The sequence below is a fragment of the Bufo gargarizans genome, chromosome 2, assembly GCF_014858855.1.
Source record: "Bufo gargarizans isolate SCDJY-AF-19 chromosome 2, ASM1485885v1, whole genome shotgun sequence".
Lineage (NCBI taxonomy): Eukaryota > Metazoa > Chordata > Amphibia > Anura > Bufonidae > Bufo > Bufo gargarizans.
The window spans coordinates 581888247-581907523 of NC_058081.1; the positions used below are offsets into that span (position 1 = coordinate 581888247).

Consider the following 19277-nt stretch of genomic DNA (forward strand, 5'->3'; position numbering starts at 1 on the left):
ATGTTCTGATATGGGGTCTGATGTGAGGTCCTGATATGGGGGTCTGATGTCAGCTCCTGATATGGGGGTCTGATGTCAGCTCCTGATATGGGGGTCTGATGTCAGCTCCTGATATGGGGGTCTGATGTCAGCTCCTGATATGGGGGTCTGATGTCAGGTCCTGATATGGGGGTCTGATGTGAGGTCCTGATATGGAGGTCTGATGTGAGGTCCTGATATGGAGGTCTGATGTGAGGTCCTGATATGGAGGTCTGATGTGAGGTCCTGATATGGAGGTCTGATGTGAGGTCCTGATATGGAGGTCTGATGTGAGGTCCTGATATGGGGGTCTGATGTGAGGTCCTGATATGGGGGTCTGATGTCAGCTCCTGATATGGGGGTCTGATGTGAGGTCCTGATATGGAGGTCTGATGTGAGGTCCTGATAGGAGGTCTGGTCTGATGTGAGGTCCTGATATGGAGGTCTGATGTGAGGTCCTGATATGGAGGTCTGATGTGAGGTCCTGATATGGAGGTCTGATGTGAGGTCCTGATATGCTGATATGGGGGTCTGATGTGAGGTCCTGATATGGGGGTCTGATGTGAGGTCCTGATATGGGGGTCTGATGTGAGGTCCTGATATGGGGGTCTGATGTGAGGTCCTGATATGGGGGTCTGATGTGAGGTCCTGATATGGAGGTCTGATGTAAGGTCCTGATATGGAGGTCTGGTCTGATGTTCTGATATGGGGGTCTGATGTGAGCTCCTGATATGAAGGTCTGATGTGAGGTCCTGATATGAAGGTCTGATGTGAGGTCCTGATATGGGGGTCTGATGTGAGGTCCTGATATGGGGGTCTGATGTGAGGTCCTGATATGGAGGTCTGATGTGAGGTCCTGAGGCAAATGTAACAAGCCCACCAGCCAGTGACCCCACAACAGTGTCAAATGCAGACATTTTCTGCACCTAGTAGTGACAACCACCACCACGTTTCTCAACCCAGGTGGGAAAAAAAGCGTCCTGGTCTCTTAGCAACGACAATCTTGTGCGCGTTGAACAGTTCTTTCCGTCTTCTTATCGCAATGCATGACGGGAATTCTAGTTCTCCCCTGCCACAGCAAACGCTTTTCTGATAAGATCTGAAACTACAATTCCCGTCAGCCCCCGGGGTGCTTTCACCCATTCTGTTCAAAGGCGGAGAAGAGAATGAAAGAGGCTTTGTTACCTGGAGCAGATCCAGACAGGTGAGGCGAGGGAGCCGCGCGGGATTCTGGGAAGCGTAGTTTGTCTGGCGGGTCTTTGACGTTGCTGCCTAATGAGGTCAGGTGCTGGGGAGACTACAAGTCCCAGGAGGAGGACCGCCGCGAAGATGAAACTGAGCCTCCGGGGCTGAAGTGGGACTTCTTATTGCGGAGGTAAGAGGCAGGGAGTCTCCTGTCAGTGTCCATAGGTCTGCTGTCTCCATGGCCAGTCAGTGGATGAAAGTTCACCATGAATGAAACTTCCCTAGTCCCAGGAGCGACCCATCTACAAAGAGTGCTGCTGTAGGTGGGGGAAATGGCACAGATTTATATCATAGTGGCAGAGTTTGATGCAAGACCTATAGGTTGCCACACACCCACCAAAGATAATGAGACCCCGGTAAAAATACTGGGATCCGGGCACTTTTACAAATCTTGGCGCCCTTTTTGCGTTCTGGCGGTGTGGATTAGTGACGTAGTGTGCGTTGTGTCCTATATAGAATAGTGGCTGCTTTACTACATTTCATTAAATCAGTTTGGGTGACTTCAGCGCCTCACCCACCTTTACCAACGTGAACGACGGCGACCTCTGTATGTATATGTGGTTGCATGGCGGTCGTTACATGTAGGGCTGAATATTGGATACCGAGCGGCCTTGGTTCATAGAAAAGGGCGGGTGGGGACCCCAGTCTGTGACGTCCATCTGTCTCACGGGGGGTATGAAAAGGTCATGAGTAGTGTTGAGCGAACTTGTGTTTCAAGTTTGGCGTACAAGGCTCGGGTTATCTAAGAATTCCATTATGGATTCTGCTACCGCTCGACCAGAAGTTAGCGGAATCTAAGGAACCTTGTACGCCAAACTTGAAACTGCAAGTTAGCTCATCCCTAGTCATAAGCCCTTTAAAACTTCCGGAATTGGCTTTACGTGCTGGCTCTGCCCACTGACTCGATGACTTTTACTAATGTCTTCCCCTAATGGGGGAAAAAAAAACTAAAACCGAAGTACAAAATGAAGCGACGTCTGCCTGTGACGAGCTCCGCGGCGCTGCATTGAGGGTGTGCATTGTTCTGTAATTGGCGCTGCAATTAATAATGACCTATCCTCAGGACGGATCATCCTTTTCAGATGGGGTCAGCTGATTCAGACACTGGAAACTCAACAATGAAGCAGGGCGGCCATACGCTGCGTAGTTTCTGGCGCCGGCGTACTGCAGCACAGTTTCCTTTCACGTGGTTGGGAGCTGAGCTGCAGTACCCGGCATAGCCCTGTGGTCTGTACGCAGTGTCGTATCTGGCGCCTCGTCTGGTGGGGGGTCAGACACCCGACAACCTCACATTCTGATATTTCTGATCTATCCTGAGGTTAGACGGCCACTTTAATTTCCGGCGTTCACATGGTTTTGGACTGCTGCTTTCCTCATATTGTGACAGCAGGGAATGACATGGCGGCATTACACCTCCATCATCAGACACTGGTGGCACACCGAACTGATGTGGTGGGAAAACCTGTAGAAAGGGGTATTCCAGTTATCCCCTATCCACAGGATCCTACAGCTCGGACCCCCACGGTCATGAAAACAGGGATCCTGGACCCCATGGAGCCCCCCTGAAAAGGACGGAGCAGCTGGTTGGAAAAGAGCTCTGCCGCTCCATTCATTTCTCTGGGAGCGCCGGAGGTAGCCGAGTACAGCGCTCGGGATTTGTACGTAGCTTGTTATAACCAGAATACCCCTTTAAGGCGACATTCACATCTCCCTGGCAGAGAACATCTGGCATTGCCGCATTCAACAGATTTCTGCTGGATATTGGCTATAATGGGGATCCGGCCGCTTTCTGGAATTAATGCATAAACCGCCGCATGGTGGATCATCTCTTACGGAGATGTGAACGCAGCCTTAGGGAGCAGTCACACAATCTTATGTTTTTTGCGGTTCTGCAAAATACGGATCCGAAAAAATTATGGATGGCGTCTGTGTAACGTCCGTCTTGCAACCGTTTTTTTTGCGGATGCATTGTAACAATGCTTATCCTCGTCCTCAAAACGGGCAAGAATAGGACTTGTTCTATCTTATTTTTTGTGGGACACGGCAAATAACACAGATCGGATGCGTACCAAATATACGGTCGTGTAAATGGGGCCTTAGGAGTCATTCTCTTGACTAAAATGCTGCAGAGTTCCTGCTCGAAGTCCGCAGCAGAAAATAATGCGCCGGATGGCTTTTCGTTGTGGAAATGCTTTTGATTTGATGCCGGTTTCACAAAATCTACAGCGCAGACTGACCTCCTGCAGGAAAGGGCATAAATTGTAAAGCTCGCCCATACCTGTATTGTGGGTATCGCCTCTGCCAAGGGAAGTTTAGGCTCCACACGCCTGACCTCGGCCCTCGCCACAGAAACAAAAAAGAAAAGTAATCGTTTATTGAAAACGGCATACAAAATCCATAAATAAAAGGTCCAGAAGACCTACGCGTTTCGCACACAGTGCTTAATCCTGGTACACAGCGTGTGACTGACAACTGACCCGTATTCGAATAGGCCGTATTCGCACCTGGTGGATATCTGTTTCAGGTTTTGAGTGGGAATTCTGTACAGTGAAATGGAGTAGGGTCCTAGTATCCGTAGGTCACATCTTGGTGGCGGTTTAGCAAATTTATGGGAGCTTGTATAAGTGAGAAAGCAGGTTGGCGACTATCCCACCCCCCACCCACCCCAAGATCTGTAGTGGCAGCCGCCCTCCTCACCCTCCAGTGCCAGAGAGAGAGAAATCCTTCTCTGCTGATTCTCCAGGGGTCATTGGTTTCCAAGTTTTACAAAACCTCTGGAAAAGTGAATTTCTACCGTACTGCTACTCCTGACCCCGCAACCTCCCCCATTATACACATGTATTCCTGGCTTGGCCAAGTGTGCATGTGTTCTCAGTTTGCAATGGGGAATATTCTTTCCCTTGAACAAAAGATTGAGCATTTTGAAATCCAGCATTCCCAATCCTTCTTCCCCCTGATGTCGACCCCTCGGGAGAAAGTCCGTACACTCCCATACGAGAGAGTTGCTAGTTTTGGACCACTTTATACTTGTGTGTGTGGGCTTCTTAAAGGATTTTTCTGGTACTAGATATGGCTGGCTTATCCTCAGATAGGTCATCAGTATCAGATCGGTGGAGGTCCGACACCCATCACCAGAGTGCTCTAAATGATGCAGTGGGGAGAAGGCTCTGTCCGGTTTCCAGCGTACCGTAAACTCCGCTCCCATTCACTACCCCACTATGGTCAGTACACAGCGGACAGAACCTTCTGCCCCCAGCCCCGTCCACTGTAGTTTCTGACGGCTGCCCGATACAGCTGATCTTGGGAGGTGCGGGGTGTCAGACCCCTACTGATCTGCTATGGGTGACCCATCCTGAGTATAGGCCATCAATATCGAAGTAGTGGAAACCCCCTTTAAAGGTAGCATCATTTCAAAAACTTTTGACATGTTCTCATCGGTGGAACGCCAGGTCTATGGGCTTGTTACTTCTATGGTGGGAGTGTGATGGCTCGTGGGGGGGCCATATCCATAGGTTCTCCCTGTGCTGCCATACAGCGCCTTACTGCTGTCTACATGAGGAGTAATAGTCTGCAGCAGGTAATGCGGTGGTTTATGACATCCGCTCTGAAGATATAAACAGATCGTTAGTGTAATTATTCCTTGTGGGATACGCTTGTCCCAAGTGCGGAGGAAACAAACCGCACATCACGAGCGGCTTTACCTTACAGCAGGGTCAGATGGGTGCTCACGTGTACGTGCAAATAATATAGCTAAATTATAATTTATAATGACGATGCGGAAGTGGGGACATTTTTCAACTTTTTTTTTGCAAAAGTCACAACTAAATATCCATTTTTATTTTACTTTGAGCGTGCTGGCGAACCGGACGTTTACTTTACATTTCTTGGTGACGACCTATATGGCGGCACTTTCCTGTTGTCAAAACAAGAAATTGGCAATTTCTATTTCCTTGCAGAGATGGCCAGTCTTTACCGGCTGCTCCACTCTCTGATCTGCTAAGACCAGGTTACCTTTTACTGTGTGCGGTGTCGCTCCCTAGTGACATATGGCCGCTGCCACACACCACAATCTGCCTGTACGCCGATAATGCCACATGCCTAGTAATATCTGTGGCCCTGGCACTGAGTCTACACTTTCCGGGGTGACGCTCAGTCGGGATCCTCCCTCGGGCCTAGTTCACACTTCAGTGATGTGATTTCCGTCAGCGATTGTGAGCCGAAACCAGGTGCGGGTCACAAACGCAGAACAGGTGCAGATCTTTCCATTGGGAACACGACCGTGATTCGGGTCGGATGCAGACCCATTTATTTCAGGGGGGCCGCAAAAAAAAACCCGCGGCCATCACACCACGTGATGTCCGTTCTGCGGTCCTGTAAAAAAGATAGAATATGTCTTATTCTTTTCAGTTTTGTGGACAAATATAGGACACTTCTATTGAAGTAAAAAATAAAATGGCGGCATGCTCACGTCCGGGATCGCAATTTGCGGATCGCAAGACAAATCCAGTCATCTTTATGAGTCCTTATCTCTGTGTAGGATCCGCTCCTGGTTTTGGCTCGCAATCGCTGATCAGAACACTGGGGGTCATTTGCAAAGACCAGCGTTTTACAGCGGTTTCGGCTCATTTATGGTGAGACTCGCTCCTCGTCGTCAATTAGGTGCACCTTTTGGCAGCTCGCGCTCCTGGAGTGAACACTTCTCCAGCCCCTGACTGGTGTAAAGTCCACTCCTTGTTTACACCTGTTTCCAGGTGCGAAAGATACATTTGTTGGGGGCAAAGCCCTGTCACGCCCCCGCCACACCAGTGCGGCAAAATAATGCATGAGCATTTAACGTTGCAAAAGGGGTCTTGCAACTTTTTTACACTGAAAAATGGCACGTTTAGTGAATGACCCCCACTGACTGTGCACACAGCTGTGTCCATATATCAGTCTGCAAACAGATCTGTGAAATCCGGATCAATAGAGAGGACACCAATGTTCTGTGATTTGCGGAACGGCAACGCGATTCTGCAAAAAAGAGGCTGTGTGCATAGCCTCGTAGAGGTGAGCGTCCAGTCCGCAAAAAATGCAGATGGCCCCACGGATGGAAGGTACGGCTGTGTGCATGATAACGCGTGTCTGTGTGCACAGCGTGAGCTGATTGACATCTTGCAGGAAGGATGTGCGCTGTGAAGACTTCCTGCTACATGTCTCCTCACCGACTGCTTTCTACCAGGTAACTGTTTTTGGGATGTTGTAGATCATCAGGTTTTTTTTTTGTTTTTTTTCAATTATGGCTTAAAAAACGAAAGAAAAAAGTCAAGAAACCCAGAAAATCTTCATGTTTCGAGAAATCGGCCATAAATTGCTGAAAAAACGTGGATGAAGTAAGACTTTATAAAACTAGTGGCTGTTTGTGAAGCCTTGTCGTTCGTTGCTGCAGACGACGCCTTGCTTAGTTGTAATGCGCCTGGTTTATTTTAAAGGGGTTCTCCAACCCCTTTAAAATGTTTGACCAAAAGCTTTGATTGTTCTAAATAAAAAGCGAGTAAGACTCACCACTGCGTCTTTGCCATCACTTCCCCGGTCTCTGTATCCTGGCTTCCAGAGATTACGTTTCGACACGATTGTGTGACCGCTTCCGTGGTCACTTGTGACCTTGTCAGAGTTGAAGGCGAGATACAGAGACCGCTTTGGATTGGCCACCTCCCAGTTCCCCGTCTAAGAGAAATCCCATGGTCCCCTCTCCTGACATGTCTTAGTTTTAATAGCGTCATGCACTCCCCATGTAATAACGATTCTGGAGCATCTATTCTTATGTCCGTATGTTGTGCCGTTCCTTTATTATTCCTGTGGCTGTGGCAGTTACGGGGAAAGATCTGCAGCAGAAAGGACACGCCCCACTGAGCTGCCAGGCTGAAATAAATCCAGCAGAGCAATTAATGGGGAGATCTCTGGGTCCATGTGAGGTACAGGGCTGGTTCCAGCTTTGTTAGAAAGAGGTTGTCATGTACTATATGATGTCTGATTGTTAGGGCCGTTTCACACGAGCGGATGCCGTGCGTGGCATCCGCTCCGTGAAAGAGTGCCAAGACCCGCTGCAGACTGCAGAGGCACGGAGCAGTAACATGACTGTTAATGCTCCATGCCTCTCTGTGATCTCTTTACTACGAAATCACAGTTGTCACTGTGATTTCGTAGTAAAGAGATCACAGAGAGGCATCCGCTCGTGTGAAATGGCCCTTATTCTTTACATTAGTCCTAGGATAACCCCTTTAAATGTGCACTTGAGGACTTCTTTCAGCTGCTTCCCTTTTCTAGCCAGTCTTATGGTTTATGGGGGCACAAGGGGCGTCTAGAACATATAACAAATCTGACTCGCTTTCCTGGCACTTCATCTAGTGCCTGTATGATGGAGACACACGACCTGTCCATGTATCACTCATGGACATGCTGGACATCTCATGGGGAAGCAAAGTTAAAAATAAATGTATACGTTAAAGAGGGTTTCTAGTATTTAGGTACTGATGACCTGTCCCCAGGATACTGCATCCGTGTCAGTTCAGTGGGGGTCCACCACCCCTCACCCCCACAGATCAGCTGTCTTCAAGCAGCAGCCACCTGACACCTGCCCAGAACAGCTAAGCGGTATGGGTGCAGGGTGCTGGACCACCACCAATCCGATATTGATGATGGGACATCAATATCTATGTAGCAGAAAACCACTTTAAGGCTACATTCACACGTCAGTATTTTTCTATATCCCGAATTTCGGTCTGTTTTTTGCGGATCCGTTGTTCCTGAAAATGTTTCCGTATGTCATGAAGTGAATAAGTGATTTCTGTGGGCAGGATTTAATTTCCAGGAACGGATTTCGCATAAAACGGATGACATACGTAATGACATCCGAATGTCATCCGTTTTTTGCGGAACCATTGACTTTGTATTGTACCAGGATCCGATTTTTGGGGAAAAGAATAGGACAAGTTTTATATTTAATCGGACATGCGGAACGGAACAACGGAAACGGACAGCACACATTGTGTTGTGGTTTTTTTTTTTTTTTTTTTTTTTTTTTTTTTTTTTTCAGGACCCATTGAAAATGAATGGGTCTAGATCTGGTCCTGATCTGTTCCGCAAAAAACGGAAGAGATCAGGAAAGAAAAAACGGACGTGTGAATGGACCTAAGGGTTGTTTTTGTGGTCCGCAAATTGCGGATACGTAAAACGCAGATACTAGCACAGATACACATTTTGCAGTGTGCTGTCCGCATCTCTTATGGCCCCTTTGAAATGATAGGGTCCACATCCGATCCATAAAAACTGCAGATAGGATACGGACAACAAATACATTTGTCTGTATGGTATCCTGTGGAACATCACATCACTCGTCTGTTCAGACATTATAGCCTATGGGTGATGCCACTGTTAGGGCTGATTCACACAACTGTGCTTGGGCCAGGAAACACGGCGCATGTGTCGGCCACGTCTCTCAGACTGACCGGGCTCCCCTGACCCAAACTGTCTGCATAATAATAAGTTATAATAGTAATTTCCTATCTGATTGTGGGGCCATTGCCCTGTACTCGCATCATCCTGTAAGTGCAGTACATTAGACCCAGGATCAGATAGGAAATGACTATCATAAATTCTATGATGCTGTCAGTTTGGTCAGGGGAGCCCGGTCAGTCTGGGAGATGCGGTCAACACGCGCTGTGTTTCCCGGACTGAGTACAGTCATGTGAATCGGCCATTATATATCCATTGGCCTCTGTTGAAAGGGGTGGTCAGAGTTTTTAATAAAATCTCAGCCAGCCCCTGTAAATATGCTAGAATACCAGAATGAGCCGTACTTCTCTACTGCCGCTGCCAGCACTGCACTCCCCCACCACCACTGATTTCCTCTTCCTGGCTGCAGCAGTGACGTACCATGCATGCAGGTCACCACTGCAGCCAATCACTGGCCTCAGCAGTATACGGGACACCACTGCTGCAGTCGGGAGACTAAAGAGCAGAACACAGTGCAGGAAGAAGTGGGAAGAAAAGGGGCAGAGTATCGCTACTTTTGTTGTTTTGGCGTGTTTATGGGGGCTACCCCAGTCTTTATTTAGCTCTGACAACCCCTTTTCTTGGCATCTACAACGCATTTGGAAAGTCTACAGACCCTTTCCCTGTTTTTTTTCATTTTATTGTATTTTTTTGTTTTTTCCCGAATTTTGTTATGTTGCAACCTTTGAAGGGATATATCATTTGGTCCTTTTTGTATTGGGAGTACTAACTAATTACCTTAGGCTCCCACATATGCGCCTGGGGGGCATTAACTATTTGAGTACAGGATGCATTATTGCCCCCCTGATGAGTCTGGGGCATTAAATATTTTTCCCACCCTGGGAGCCCTTCACATCACCCCTAGGTAGGGATATTGAGGGCCGTCTTAATAGGGACAGGTTCCAGACGGGGCCGCCTTTTTCAGGGCGGAGTCTCTAGTCCTGACGGGCCACATTAGGGTCAGTATTTACTGTCCATCTCTCTTCTAGGAGAGGTTTACTGGCTCTACAGTAGGATTCCAAGCAACTTCTACTATACCCGTAAGATCCATCCTTGTTACCGGCAAGTGATACTCCAGGATCGGGGTGATCATCACTTTTTGTTTGTTATGTTTGGGGCACATTGTAGGTGTGTGCACACAATTACCTTTTTGTGTTTTGTATCGGCTACAACTCCCGCTATGTAGTTCATTTGATATCATTGTGGTAGTTCAAGGGAAGTGATCAACTTCACTATCCCTACTTGGGCACCTTTGGTTGAACTGAGTACTTATGTCAATGCAAGATTAAATATGTTTTTTCCTTTTCAATATATTACCAGTTTGAAGATTCTGTTTTCATTATGGGGGGATTTAGTGCAGAATGATGGAGGGGAAAATATTGAACTTTTTATTATTTTAGAACAAGGCCACAACATAACAATGTGAAAGAGCGACCGGGTCTGAAGACTTTCTGAATGCTTTGTATTTCGAGGAGGGAACCTAGCCTAAGTGTTTGTTTGTCTTTTCTTCCTATGTCCATAGTACTTTTTGTATATATTATTTTATTTTCCTATGTGAAAGTTTTATGCCAGCTCGTGAAGGAGGTTAATGTCACCACTCCAGCAGACATCACTGCTCGATATGTGAACAGCTATGTTTCTGACCTGAGGGCCGCAAAGCGCTGGATTGAAGGTCCTGTTCCTGCATGCTAACAGGAGCAATTTGCACCACTTTCAGTGACAGCCGGGAACCTGAGGAGAAGATAGAAGCAGTTTATTACCGCTTCCTCCTTCTCATCCGTTAGGTGCATAGTGCTCAATGAGCACAGTGAATAGAGAAAAACGCTATGCGGCCTTCTCTATTGGACCTGGAGATCACGTGATTGCTGGGTGTCTCAGGCGCAGAGCTGCAGGGTCTTAGCAGACCCTGATAAGCTCTGCCTTGTACAAAACTGTTTTCCCCTGTAACTGTGCTCAATTATGAATAGGAACCAGGATACAAATGTCACCACTTATGCCCGGATTACACTGCACGATTTTCGGGCCAATTACTGGGAACAAGCATTCAGAAGAACACTCATTTCTGATAATTGGCCTGTATAATTGTGCTGCTGATTAACGAGCAATCTGGATGAAAGATGGATGATTCTCATCAGCAAATGTCCCTGTGTAATCAGGGATGCACTACCTTTAATCAGTAGAACTGAATGAGGGCGGAATGACTGTGGTTGCTATCATTTCTCCCCATTCATGAGTGCCAATCAAAAAAAATTTGTGGCCCCTTTAAATAGAGCAATGTGACAATGCGGTCCCCAGAAAAAAAAGGTTCTGCAACACTGGCCTACACTTTATCTCCATACATCTCTGATTTCATGCCACTTTGCAGTGTACTGTAATACAGCATCTATTGTGTGACTGTACCAAAAATGCCACATGGCATACGTTTCCTTAATATAGGAGCCCATGGGCAAAAGATGTTGCTGTATATCTATACAGGGGTATACATCGGGGTTTAAATGTCTCAAAGTATATCTCCAAAGCTGTGTGAGTAGACCCGAATGTGGTACTATAAGGACTCTGTGCCCATGGTTTGGCCATTCGTGAGGAGTTACTGCAGTCCTGCCTGTTTAGGGAAGTTATGTACTATGAAGATCCCAATGCAAGATCCGCTGAAATTCACGCGTGAACTACAGGTACCAGCAACTAAGTAGTCAGTGCAAATAAGGCAGATTCCAAATATTTTCTAAAAGTGTAATATATATTACAAGCAAGAAACGTTGTAGTCAGCCTTATTAGAGATAATGCCTCTTTCTCCACTTATCAGACGCCTCTCCTCCTCCTGCATTGTTCACTCACTCTCAGTTCCCTTAAAGTCAGTAGCAATGTAAAGAATACTAGAGAGAGAGGAAGAAGCGGCAACAACGTGGGAGACAAGCAGAAACAACATTTTTCAGCACCGAAAATGGTCCGTGATCGATCCTAGGTGATACGAGCCATTTGGTACATGTTCTATATTTACGTACTGGCGTATCGCATGGTATATCCGTATTAATAAATAGGTCCCCAGTTGATTTATGAAATGGATGCAGAACATAACTTCTCCTCCGGGTGGCAGTATTAACACTTGACGCCGGTATTTGTGCAGTTCTGCTCTCTCTATACAGCCCGGGCTTTTATATTGCAAATCTTTCTAAATTCCAAGCCATTCTCAGTTTTGCCGCTTTCTCCACAAGTTGCCGTATACTTCAGCAATATAAAATCAGTTTGGAGTGTGACCGTCCTCCCAGAGTCAAACCAATCCTGGCGGCTTGTAATCTCAGATGGAGAGCTGGGTTATCTGTGTGTGCCCGCAGGAGGCTGTCAATGCATGATTAGTGTGTGTGCCCTCTGTCTGCTGCATTCACCACTCATGTGGCGTGTGCTGGGAATTGGCTCCCCTGACCCATCTCCCTGGCACTCGCCGGCGGCATGCCACACTGCTTTCAGTTATCAGCTGTTCACGCTGTACCTACTCCACCGAAACTGCACTGATATTTTTTTTTTCTTTTAGTGTCAGATCCTTGCATGTGAAACCCATCCAGACGGACAGGGATAACGGCCCCGGGTACATAGCAACCATTCAAGAAACGCCTGGCATGAAAAATGCATGAGTAAAAATTGTGGCTTTAATTCCAAGGTGAGTAGGTCACTGATATTTGGACTAAGATACTGGTAGATGTATAGGACGCCATATAACGCTCCTTTGTATGTGATTCGAATTTTGCCGTCGGTATGTGGTCCTGACCCCAGCTTTCTTGTGTTAGGATGGTCGTGGCCTGTCTTCTTCTCCTGGGCAGGTTTATCATGGATTCTGTGGGAGAATCGGTGAACTTCTTGGTATGTATGACGGTTACCTGTATGACTTCTCAATGTGGCCCATATGCATGATCTTCATATAACCCGGGGGTCAGCAACCTCCAGCTCTTGTGAAACTACAGTTCCCAGAATGCTCCATTCATTTTTAGGGAAGGATTTAAGAGCAGCTCAGCAAGTGTGCATGCTGGGAGTTGTGGTTTTACAACAGCCAGAGATTGGTGACCCCTGAAATAGGCTAACAATGGATGGCATGTGGTAGTATGGCCGCCCACAGACGTACAGTGCACGAGTACTGGTATTTATGGCATTCCTTCTCCACTTCAATCACCAGACGGGACGTGGTCCCCCTTTTTTGTAGATGTGTGCAGGTCCCCAAGGTATTAGCCACTTCTGTAAGGCATGTATACCATCTCGTATGGCTATGTCTCAAACGTCTTAGGTGGCAATACCACTGTAAGGCCTAGTTCACACTTCAGTGTTTGGTCAGTGATTTCCATCAGTGATTTGTGAGCCAAAACCAGAAGTGGAGCCTCCATAGACATTAGGTAGAAGGGAAAGATCTGCTCCTGTTCTATGTTTAGAGCTGCACCTGGTTTTGGCTCACAAATCACTGATGGAAATCACTGACCAAACACTGAAGTGTGAACGAGGCCTTATAGGTACAAGATGTGGTTCACAGGGCAAACGGGAAAGAAGAGTTTCCCAAGGAGCTCTCCTCTCAGTCTTCAGCTAGTAGCTTCCTGCCGTAAAGAGATCTAGGAAAGTGGTTAATGCTAAAAGGAACTGGTTCTCAGGTCCGGTAAGTGGGTAGTACAGGCAGAAAGTCAAGATTATAATAGATGACCCAGGACCTGCTGGGATGTGGAGATTCTCAGAACTGGGCAGCCCTCAACAGATGTGGAGATGTTGCTTAGGGTCCTGTAACATGGGCTGACAGTCGGAGCGATTATCTGGTCCGAATACTTATTCCCATTAATTGCTCCACTAGTCACGCTCGTTCTTCTGGTGATTGCATCAGTGATGCAGCACAAACCATGAATCTGTATAGACTAAGTATACTGTGGCAATAGTGGTCGCTCCTCCTGGGGGCCTATTGCTCCATGTAAACCGGACATGAATGGTTGGCTTCTGATCATTGCCCTGTCCATGTAAACGGGACCTTAACATATAGGTGTGACATGTACAGATACATGTCAGCTGTCCCCTTCCCCCATACACATTTATGTTCGGCTTTGACAAGCAGGTACTTGTTCTGAACAGAGCGTGGATTAAGCCCCTGCCAGACGCCTCTGAATACAGACTGATTGGGCATAATGAAATCCATCAGCCTGATCCTCATCTGCCATCAGGAGGCCCCCATTAAGTTGTCAGCCCAACCAAATCTGTGGGTTCTGCTGATGTGCATCTAATCATTGTCCCTGTTGACATGTATGCTCAGTATAGACCACCGTAGAGGGGGGGGGGGGGAACGGGAAGAACCTTCAGAGGTGAACTGCATTAATAACTTAATTAGGTTGAAGCTGACCTTGGACAGATGTCAGCCACCTTATCTTATATCTTCCCCAATTCCTACATCAACAAGTCCGCTCGGCGTACAATTTCTGGTGTGGAGATCATCATCAGTTGGGCATGTAGTGCCGCTTCTCCAGGGAAGGTAATATTCAGTTTCTGTTCACAGGTTTACCTCCCCAAGATCTGCTCTATCCCCAAATCCCAAGGAATACAGGAGGAATAATGGAGGGAGGGGTCTTCACAATGCAGTAGTAAAGGACCAGGGCATGGCTTGTAGTAGGGGAGATCTAATTATCTACTAAGTTGTGGCATTGGGCTCAGTGTGTAGCCCCAAATACAACCATCTTTAGGCTTCCAGGATTTTAAACAAGATGTCCTGTGCATGCAGTTCACCTCTGAAGCTTCACCTTGGAGACGCCTTGCTATCAATACAATTCCCTAATATAATGTGAGTCGTGGGGAGGTTACCTTAAGTTTGAACAAGGTCCTGTTTGACTTTGTACTGGAAAGAGTACAAATAGCTCGGCGAAACCACAGTATGTGAATAAAAGAGCTCGGTAAACCTTGAGAAAAGTAAATGAAGGCCTAACCTCTGTCTATATATTCTACGGATGATCACAGGGGGCAATGCACATTAGTCACTGGCCATCCATTGACTGTTACGGACTATGGTGGTCCTAAAGAGCAGTACTTGATGCAGCTCTTGGCCCTCATCGATATTTGGTCCCCCACTCGGGTCCATCCTCTTGTAGACCACTGTGCCCTAGTGTAGGACATGAAAGGGACTGTTTCCAGCAGACAGTTTAATGAAAGGAATTAGCCGACCATGGCACCGCATTTCTCAGTTGGCCGTGGTGGTTATTGTAATTCAGTCCCATTCTGGAGAATGAGCCTGAGCCACAATAGCAAACACAGCCCTAATCTCGCACAATGTCTTTAAAAGTTTTTTTTTTTTCTTTTCTTATATATTATATAATTTTTATTTTTATACTAATGACCCTATCTTCTGGAAACATAATCAGTATCTGATTTGTGGGGGTCAGACAGTCATTTGAGAAGTCACCGGCACTTGTGGTAGCGGTGCTGCCTTCTCGCATCTTGGGCTACTTTCACACTTGCGTTTTGGCTTTCCGTTTGTGAGATCCGTTCAGGGCTCTCAGTCGGTCCAAAACGGATCAGTTTTGCCCTAATGCATTCTGAATGGAAAAGGATCCACTCAGAATGCATCAGTTTGTCTCCGTCCAGTCACCATTCCGCTCTGGAGGCTGCCTGCAGCATTTTGCTGTCCGCCTGACGAAGCGGAGCCAAATGGATCTGACTTGAACACCATTGAAAGTCAATGGGTGACAGATCAGTTTTCTCTGCAACAATAGAAAATGGATCTGTCATGGCTATAGAAGACCTAATACAAACGGATCCGTTCATGGTGGATGCATGCGGTTGTATTATTGTAACAGAAGCTGATACAGATCCGCAAAAAAAAACGCTAGTGTGAAATTGGCCTTGGCCTAGGCCATTGGTCACATCGCCTTGCTGAGCTGCGCGAAGGCCGCGGTGCTACTGCTGACACTAGTGCCTTTTCAAACAGTTGATCGGTGGGGGGGGTCCCGGGTGTTGGACCTCACTGATCAGATACTGATGACCTATCCAGAAGATAAGTCATCAGTTAAAAAAATATTGGAAAGGGAGTCCACATGTCCCATAACCTTCAAGTGGTCCATGAGAAGAGATGACCCGCCTTCCCAACCATTTCCTGCTGTGTCAGAACGTCAGCAGGAAGTGGAGCGCAGCGGGTACCTGGTCACTGCTGGAACGGCGATCGATAAGGTGCGCATAAGCGTCTTTACAATCTGCAGGTCATGGGGCATCTTTTATTGGGCTTGGAATAAACACTGCAAATGCCAACTTTTTGATTTTAATTAAAGGATGTTGGTAGGTAGGGCACAACGTAGTCTAATCAGTCCCCATACTTCTAGGAACAACACAGCTTTTTTATCTCATACGTTTTACATAAGACTTGGCATTGCCCTTTTTCATTACTTAACCTTGTTTTATCTTTTTTCTGCCTGTGTCAGGTCTCCGACTGCTGTAGTGAGACTCCAATTTTAAATGGCTCCTGCCCTGTAGATCAGAGATGCAGTCCAGGTAATTGTGAGCATGATGGCTGCCAACAAGTAGCAACCAGACTGTGCTTCCTATTAATTGCAGTGTTGTTAATGATGGTGTTACACGAGTTCAGCGGCTGTGCCACGTGCAAAGATCCTAGACCGTCCCCAGATTTCTCACCATGACTCGGGCTAGATTATAGACCTGCTGCACATTCAGACTGTCTAGGCGAGGGATATCCAACCTGCAGCCCTCCAGCTGTTGCAAAACTACAACTTCCATCATGCCTGGACAGCCTGCAACTATCAGGGCATGCTGGGAGTTGTAGTTTTTCAACAGCTGGAGGGCCGCAGCTTGGTCATCCCTGGTCTAGGCTAACTTTAAACTATTAGTTGGCTACTTTGGGACACACATTTTGAGCCAGATCCATTTTCTGCAAAGTCCTTCCCGGTGGGTGAGGCGCAGTGAATTATTCTTAGCTCTGTCTAACATGAGATGCTGGCAATTACACAGCAGTAACATCATTATTTTGATGTCCTAAGTGTAGCTCAGCAATAGGCAGCATTGATATTAGTAATCTGCTAGGGGGTCACAATCCGAAAACCAAGGTTAGAAACCTATCAAGAGGACTTCCAGCAGACAGTTGAAGGGGTTGTCCACCAGCCTTTGTGGTGGCCCACCCTCACGGTAGGCCATAACTACCTGATCGGTGGGGTTTGACACCCCACACCACATTTGATCAGCTGTTCTTTGTAGTTCTGGCACCAGTACTATACAGCAGTTCAGCATTGTAGTGGACAGTGCTCCTCACCGCAGCACTGCTCCCATGGAAGTCACACCCCGCACCCTGACTATCAGCGGTTTCGGGCTAGCCCCAAAAACTTTACATTGATCAGAACTAGAAGCCCAAGCTTCTGCCCGCTGTGTAGTGGCCGTGCCCGGGTACTGCAGCTCAGCTGCCTTTTCAAGTCAGCGGAAGCGGAGCGGAACTATGCTAGCACCCGAAACTACACAGTGGGCTAAGCCTTCTATCCAGTGATTGGTGGGATCCAACACCCCCACAATCTGGTATTGATGACCTATCATGAGGATTGGCCATTGATATCTAAGTACCAGAAAACCCTTTGTTATCGCATGATGTGGTCATGTCACCTCTGTCAGAAGGTATAGTTGTATAGAGCAGCATCATGCATTCAATATGAAAGGGGCACAGGAGAGGCTGGAAAATGAGCCCATGCAGCAGCATGCATGGCACAGGCGGTATGTAAGCTCCAGCCTTATCAGGGAGCAATAGAGAAGATTGTTTGGCAGTAGCCTTACATCATCTACAGAAATTACCCTGATGGAGATTCGCTGCCTACAGCAGAATAGTCATGGATGAGAAGATCTGCAGCCGCCCCCGAGCGCGTTCCTGGATTGTTCTATGCAACAGTCCAGACACATTCTGCCCGATATCTTATAACTCTACATGACCTCGGGATCGGAGGAGAGGCATCACAACTTCCCATTAAGAATGCCCTGCTGCCTTTACGTACTCAGCCACAGGGTAAAGACCTATCAGGAGGACCTTTTAAAAGGAGTTAAACTTGTGTTGTAAGGACTGAAGCTGCTGAGACGCGTTAGCCTAAACAGGACTGATCGGTTATGTCGTCTTAACATTTCTTCTGACTGCGGATCACACCCAGAATACGTGCAGTGTCCAAACTGTATTAAATGACATAATCTCCGGAGGGATCACTGACTAAGGAATGGGGTGGGTTTCTGCTTGGTATGTTGGGTGTATGCAAGAGAAAACACACAGACAGCTCTACATGTCACACTGTAAGTCCTAGTTTTCTTTGTCTTTTTTTAACTTTGTTTTTTTTAATCCAGCATCAGATACAGTATCTCAGATTCTGATAATCCAGCACTTGTTATGGTCACAGAGCGCAAGACCATTTTAGACCCAATATTGCTGCTGTTTTTTGAAGACCTCTAAAGAGGCCTATACGAGAAATACAAAAAACAAAAAAAATGCCGTACCCCGATCTGTTAATGTTTTATAATGGTTTGATATAGACTACAACCACACGTAGCATAAGGGCTGATTCACACGGCCATGCTCTGTATGTGTGTTGGTCACATCTCCTGGACTGACTGCAGCTTCCCTGACCCAAACTGACTGCATCATAGTCTTTTATGGTACAGTCAATTCCTATCAGATTGGGAGTCTATTGTACTGTACTCGCATCATGACGTGAGTACAGCACAATAGAGCCGTGATCAGATATCAACTGCCTGTATCATAAATGACTATGACGCAGTCAGTCCAGGTCAGGGGGACCGCAGTCCAGGAGATGCGGCCGATACACATAACGAGCATGGCCGTGTGAAGCACAACTAAATTGGAAGATAAAAATCGGTTGCAGGTTTTCCGTGGACTTTTCAGCACACTCCACGTGTTTTACATGCAGATTTTGTGGTGGGATTGCCGTAGACTTCGCACTATGCTGTAACGGGTGAAATCTGCTGTGGAAATCCACCGAAAGAACTGACAAGCTTTGCATTTCAAATCCACAGAGCATGCCGATTACGGCACATATTTTTCTCTGCAGCACGTGGGGGAGATTTATTAAAATCTCATCCACTTTGCTGCCCACAAATCCGGACACGCAATCCACAGCGTGGCTGCAGGAAAAAGAACACACAGATGGAAGCACCATGAAAAACACAAAAGACCTTTCCACAAAAAACCGCAGCAAAATGCGGTGTATGAATGCTGACTAATCTTGTATGATCTGCCATCTGCCACTTGTGTTTGGTGTCCTTTCCTTTGGAGTTTAATAGACTTTTTTTCCTTCCTAGGTTGTTACCAGGTATGGACTAATGACACGAGCCTTTCGTGCATAAAGTGTGCTAATGAAACCAGCTTGGAAGTGTCTCAGAATGTGACGGAGTGCAGGGACGGTAGGTGCCTCTGTAGTATATCTGTACCTCTCATCTACTCGCACTCAACTGTATGCATTTTGTATCACGTATACCGCCCGCGTGCA

The 19277-nt window shown here is 46.9% G+C and overlaps 1 protein-coding gene across 5 annotated transcripts in view; it reads left to right on the forward strand.

Annotated features, from left to right (window-relative positions):
- C2H1orf159 (chromosome 2 C1orf159 homolog) overlaps positions 1 to 19277 on the forward strand; it is a 100310-nt gene that overhangs the window by 64024 nt on the left and 17009 nt on the right. The window contains exons 1-5 of one of the 5 annotated variants that reach the window (XM_044281797.1): positions 1087 to 1222; positions 12323 to 12448; positions 12576 to 12648; positions 16215 to 16284; positions 19090 to 19191. In XM_044281797.1, the coding sequence (XP_044137732.1) occupies positions 12577 to 12648; positions 16215 to 16284; positions 19090 to 19191 (244 nt within the window). In that variant the 5' untranslated portion in view covers positions 1087 to 1222; positions 12323 to 12448; position 12576. Of the gene's footprint in view, positions 1 to 1086; positions 1394 to 1415; positions 1527 to 6508; positions 6633 to 12322; positions 12449 to 12575; positions 12649 to 16214; positions 16285 to 19089; positions 19192 to 19277 lie in introns of those variants that run through there. The other 4 variants (XM_044281796.1, XM_044281800.1, XM_044281798.1 and 1 more) reach the window with 4 other exon arrangements.